The sequence below is a fragment of the Neolamprologus multifasciatus genome, chromosome 14 (assembly GCF_963576455.1).
Source record: "Neolamprologus multifasciatus chromosome 14, fNeoMul1.2, whole genome shotgun sequence".
Classification (NCBI taxonomy): domain Eukaryota; kingdom Metazoa; phylum Chordata; class Actinopteri; order Cichliformes; family Cichlidae; genus Neolamprologus; species Neolamprologus multifasciatus.
Window position 1 is genome coordinate 30,226,270 of NC_140452.1, and position 5,839 is coordinate 30,232,108.

At 41.5% G+C, this 5,839-nt stretch overlaps 1 protein-coding gene across 1 annotated transcript; it reads right to left on the minus strand.

The window, feature by feature from the left end:
- Positions 1 to 385: 385 nt before the first annotated feature.
- On the minus strand, positions 386 to 2,681 carry LOC146504357 (transcription factor Adf-1-like). Its single transcript, XM_085130334.1, has 2 exons — positions 2,073 to 2,681; positions 386 to 1,931 (listed from the first exon to the last, which is right to left on the minus strand). Exons 1-2 carry the CDS (start codon positions 2,200 to 2,202, stop codon positions 1,681 to 1,683), a joined length of 381 nt encoding a protein of 126 aa, XP_084986460.1. The 5' UTR covers positions 2,203 to 2,681; the 3' UTR covers positions 386 to 1,680.
- Between the last annotated feature and the right edge of the window lie 3,158 nt (positions 2,682 to 5,839).

The following is a 5,839-nucleotide window of genomic DNA, read 5'->3' on the forward strand; positions in this document are numbered from 1 at the left end:
GAATCGCTGTTACAATGAAAAATGTCACTTACATATATCATATAGGAGACACACACATTGATATACACTAAATATTTATTTCATTTCTCTTTTTTTGTGTCGCCAATTTATGCACCTGCTTGATTTAAACAGTTATTGCACACTTTCTGTAAACTGCATTTCACTTCTCAAATATCACTGTGTGTGTCTCCTATATGATATATTTAACTGACTATTTTTATTGTGACAACCAATGATTTGTACAAGAAAATAATTACTTTTCACAATGTTGCCCAAACTTTTGCATCCCACTGTATTAGTATGTTTTGTCATTAGTATAATATGAAATAAATTCTACTTGTGTCAAGTCGGGTGCCAATATTTGCTGTGTAGTAGAACAGAGACATTTGTCATTATAAATGTTTATTTGAAAAAATATATAAATTCATTAACAAAAACATTTATCATAAATATATGAAATTTAACTATTTACAGAGAGACAGGAATAAAAAGGACCCAGCTTGGAGTGGAAGAGCCTCAGGGAGAAGGAGGAGAAAAATAAGAACATTGTTTCTGCCCTGGAGAGCTGCTGCCTCATCAGAAAACTACTGATCATTAGGGTCCAATGTTTCCAAATTTAACACAGCTGTGCTGTTTTCAAAAGCTAATTTATAAATTTGAAATTTCACGAATTCTCGTGTCTGAGGCGGCATGCTCTCCAGAACAGGAACAAGGCCGAGGAGGAAATGTTCTGTTGGAGACGGGCGTGGCCTCTTTAGGGACTCCAGGATGGCCAGCTCCACCGCCGATGGACCGTCCTGGGACCCGTCCCTCGCCCGCCTTCGAGCTGTCCTCCTCTGTGGGCCTGTAAAACACAGCACAAAACAACACAAAGTAATGAGAAGGCTGCTACTAGATTTTCATTTTCAAAATTGAAAAAAACATGATATAAACAGATTGGTTGTAGATATTTAGTAAAGGTGATCACAAGGGAATTCAAGCAAGTAAAAAGCTATCAGTGCTTGATGTTCATAGCTGTGGGTGCAGCAGCAGGAGCTGAGGGACCAGGGACCTGGGGAGCCAGGAGAAGAGACAGGGGAGGACTCTGCTGCGTGATTACTTGACTCTATCAAGACAATATTAAATGTTAACAGGTTGAAGACAATAGTCATAGAGAATATTATATTATTATATACTTGTATATACATTATTATATACAGTGGTCTCATTTATTGCAGCACATGAACAGTAGTCACAGTTCTCACAAGTTGATTCTCAAAGTGCAAACCTTTGTCGATTTTAAAAGTAAAAGTATTATGCCACGCTTTTTCTCCGTCTGCGGCGCCACTTTTGTGCGCCTTTTTTGCTCCCGGTGCAGGTGTCTATTTCCGAATGAGGGTCATAGTTATGAGTGTTTTTGTGCTGTTTTTTTCTATTGGACGTGATGGTTATCAAAACCAAACATGATAAGTTTGGCAAGCGCAGGAGACACGACACGGAGGAAATTTGTCATTTGGGCTGCAGAATGCAATGCGCATCGTTGAAAGCTGTACGGTGCCATAAAAAAAAATCAGCGAAAAGGCGAGGCAGTGACGGATGAACAGCGGGACTACTGTATACTGTTTATTAATAAACAAAATATATTCCTGTATGACAACACGCATAAATTAACTGCCTACATTAACTCAATATAAACATACCTTATGACTGACACTCCCCTGCTGCCTCTTCGGGCTGTCCCTGGTCCTCGGGGGAGAAGTTCTCCACGGTCCGCACCATATTGCCGCTTGTCTCCCGCGGGGTGAGGAAGGGGTCCAGAAACCCCATGACCGCGAAGAACTTCCATCTTCTCCCCGATCCTGCTGCAGACCCACTCCTCTTCTCCTTCTCTGTCTTCTTCTCCTTATTATAAGTGTCCCTGAGGCTCTTCCACTTTCTCCTGCAGATGTCCTCTGAATAAACGCATTATCTTGTTAGCGGAAAGGTATTTGTACATCAGTGGGAAAATAGCGGGACAGTAGGCAGGCTTGCTAGCTTTTGCGTGGCTTCATCGGGTCAGTCTGAAAATTAAAAATGAGGAGGAATGAACTTACCAGGTTGCCCGATCTCCTCACTTATGTGTCTCCAAGCTAGGTCCTTTTTATTCCTGTCTCGGTAGAAGTAGTAGCTAGCATCATATAGCTCCGGGTGATTAGCCACGGCACTGATGAGCTTTTCCTCCATACTGAATGAAGAATCAAGGGCTTTGGCTGGATCTGCCCCTTTGACCTAGGTCAGAGCCACGTCACCAGGCTCCTGATTGGTTGTCGCGGCGCGATTTGACGCTGGAGTTCAGATTTTTCCAACTCGAGCGGTAGACACGAAACGCGCGTATCCACAAAATGCAACACAAAAACTCACGCGCGTGTTTTTTTTTGCGAGTCAAACGCGCCAGACGCGCTACACTGACGCGCGTTTCACGCGTTTTGGCGTTTTGGCGACGCAAATCTGCTTCCGAATTTTCGCGGGACCCACAATCGCGCGTCATCGCGCTTTTCCATTGACTTTACATGTAAACCTGACGCTCTATTCGCGTCCATCGCGTTCGGTGTGAACACAAGAGCCAACTCTGTTCTTTGGCTCGACTTTCTTCCATAATCTGTCTTTTCACTTTTGTGAGAAATAAAACACAATTTAAGAACAGATTGTCATAAAAAGAAATGACATCAATAACTACACCAAGGACATTCAAAACTAATTTTAAACTTGGCTTAAAGACCATAAGTCATAAGGCTGTATCATGGCTCAGTGCGCAAAAAGGTAGTAAACACAAAAATAAGCATTCAGTTTGTGATGGTTATACTGAGTTGCTACAGTCGGTCAGTTATTAAGATGCTAATTGAATATTTTATTTTGTGTTTCCTTTTTTTTTCAAGCACCATCTGTGACAGAGTGTGTGGAAGCTGGAAATATATTGTTGGGTTGCAGTGTGCAAAAAACTGCCCTTGGCCTCTGAGGTTTTTATTAAATTGACAACTTCTTTACAATTCATACACAGAAGCAGATTTACTTCATACTTCATCCACATTAATTTTTGCATCGTCCAACTTTATTATCTAATGTTCCCTATTTTATGCTGCATGTGTCCAAAGTCAGCTTTGTAGGAGGACCGGAGATTATTGCTTTTGTATTCTAACTTTAATGTTGCTGTGTTTTATTTATGTATTATTTATAGTAAATAAATCAAAGCACAGGTGAGTATTTTTCCCTTCATTTCTTTTCATGAGTCATGATAAAACACATTTTTTAAAAAGACTAACATACTGTGCGATATGACAAAAATTTCATATCCCGATATAAGACATTTATCGTCCTCCATTTTCTGTAAATTCTGTGAATCTCAGGCAATTCGACTTGCGTGAACTTCTTCCAGCTGGGCGTCCGTTACCTGGATTCGAGTGTTTTAACCAGCGCATGAAACTATACATTTTTAGACATAAGTTGTAACGGCCACCATTTTCTTTCAAAGTTTGAGTCTAAGATTTATTTTTTAGCACCTGACGGCTCTTTTTTTTCTTCTTATCCGTAAACTCTCTGCATACTCTTTCACGTGATTCAGTTTATTTTTAAAAGTCTCAACAGGATCTTGAGCTTTATTGTGAAAGATTTATGTAGAAAACAAATAAGCGGACAGCGGAGCCACGCGATGGTTTTACCGTCATTGTTGCTAACGACAACGCGTAAAAACAGGTGCTTGACCGTCAGTAGTGTGGTTATATTAAATATAAGAGAAAGAGAGAACTTATAGAAATTAATATAGCCACTACAGTAACCATCAAAACCATGAAAATATATTGCTGTAAACAGTTTATTCTACGACACCGTGAAACAAACGATAGCGTAAAATGAAACGATAGATGTTTTTATATCGTCATCCGATATATATCGTTATATCGAACAGCCCTAAACATACTTGTCCAAAATTCTTCCTTACTCCAATGCATATCTTTCATTTTTTCAATTTATGTCATGTAAGTAAACAGCTGGGCATAATTTCCACTAACCAAAGGGACATCGTGGTCAGCCATCTCTCTCTCAGAGTGAGTGAAATCAAGGCCAGCAGAGGAAATGCAAAAGGCAGAGCATGCAGCCATTCGTGAGCTAATGGGCCCACCACTAGTACAGCTTCCTTGTCCATCAGAGAGAAATACAGTGGACACTGCACTTTCTACCTAGAGGCAAACATGTTGACCTGTGGCTGGTCAAATCCTGCCCAGATTTGGGTCACCAGCTGTGGGTGCTGGGTACCAGTGGACAGTAGTTCTCAGAATGTGAGTAGCTCTCAGTGACAACAGATGAATGCTGCTCCATATGGTCAGTTTAAAAGGCAACATGTGCAGGGCAGCATGTGACAATTAAAAGCTACACTAACTATTAGCAGTGCCTCATGGTTAAAGTAGCCATTCATTTTCCTTGAAGGTCTCCCTTCCCAATTCTGTCCATCTATGTTCTTACCATGCTGATTACACCTCCCTCTGTCTTTTCCTCACTCTCTTGTTGGGACTGCTGTCCCTCCTCCTGCACTTCTTCCTGGCTAGTGCTAGCAGCAGTGCAGCAGTCTCTTGTGACTGTGAGGGTTCTATATTAGTTGTTTCTGGGACTACTATTGACAGTGCAGCTGCTAACATGTCTGCACTTAGTGTGTGTAGGTCTGATGTGCAGCAACCATTCAGGGAACCCCTATGGTTACATCAACAAAGTAAAAAAAAATTGACTCATCATCCTCAGTGTTATACCCCCAGTAGTAAAGATTATCACTTCAACTCTGAAGGGAGGAAATTATTCAGTGTGAAAAATGCTGCTTTTAATTTTAGCCAGGTGATGTGAGCACCCCTTTGAGGTGAGTCCCAGTAGTCCCACCCACTACTATGCTGCTGTGAGTGGCACCCCAGCCCATGAGACTTGCATCCGTGGTATCACCTTCCTCTCTGTGACAGCTTCTAGTGAAGCATCTGCAGCCATTGTCTGAATGAGAGATCTCGTCCCACCTGAAACATGCCTGCGTGTGACAGCATTTGTCCCTCTGTGCCTACAGAGACACGCTCTGTATGAGGTGAAATTTAGAGATATTCCTATGAAAGATAAGGGCTGGGTTGGCTGCAGGACACTCTTCGTAGTTTATGGTGAAACCCAGAGTCATCAGTGGATCCACTTTAACCTGCTCTTTTCTCAACATTTCTCAATCTGATAGCAACAGCCATTCATCTATGTACGTTGCTATGCCGTTACCCCGCCTCTTTAGCAGGCCTATGAACGCCTCTATGCATTTCAAACATCCCTTTGGGCTGTGTGAGGGACCAAATGCCAGGACTAGTTACATGCACATTCTGCTCTGAAACACAAATCACAGGAATTTCCTGTGAGGCAGGTAAATGCAGATCTGAAAATATGCTTTCTTCATGTCTACTTATATAAAAGAATTGCCTGGGCACACTACAGGCAGCAGAATGGCATTTGTCTGCATATTATGCTATGAAAAGTCTCCATTCTTCATCTGCATGGGGAACTTTCCAAATAAGTCATGAGAACATTGAAGATGTCACTGGATCTACCTGAGACAGCTGGAGTCCTGGTCATGTCACACATGTCACTGCTACACTGACACTGTACCCCTACTCACCTTCACGCTGTTGGATTGGCTACATTAATTTAGGACCCATGGCAAACATTACCTGAGTAAGTAGTTCCTTACATTAAACATGAAACCTTCACATTCATAAAGTTTTCTCCTTTTTCTTTATATTGACGTTTTATGTAAATAAAACCACAACACAGAGTACTAACCACTGTGCAGTCACTGTTCATAAAATAGGAGCGCAGC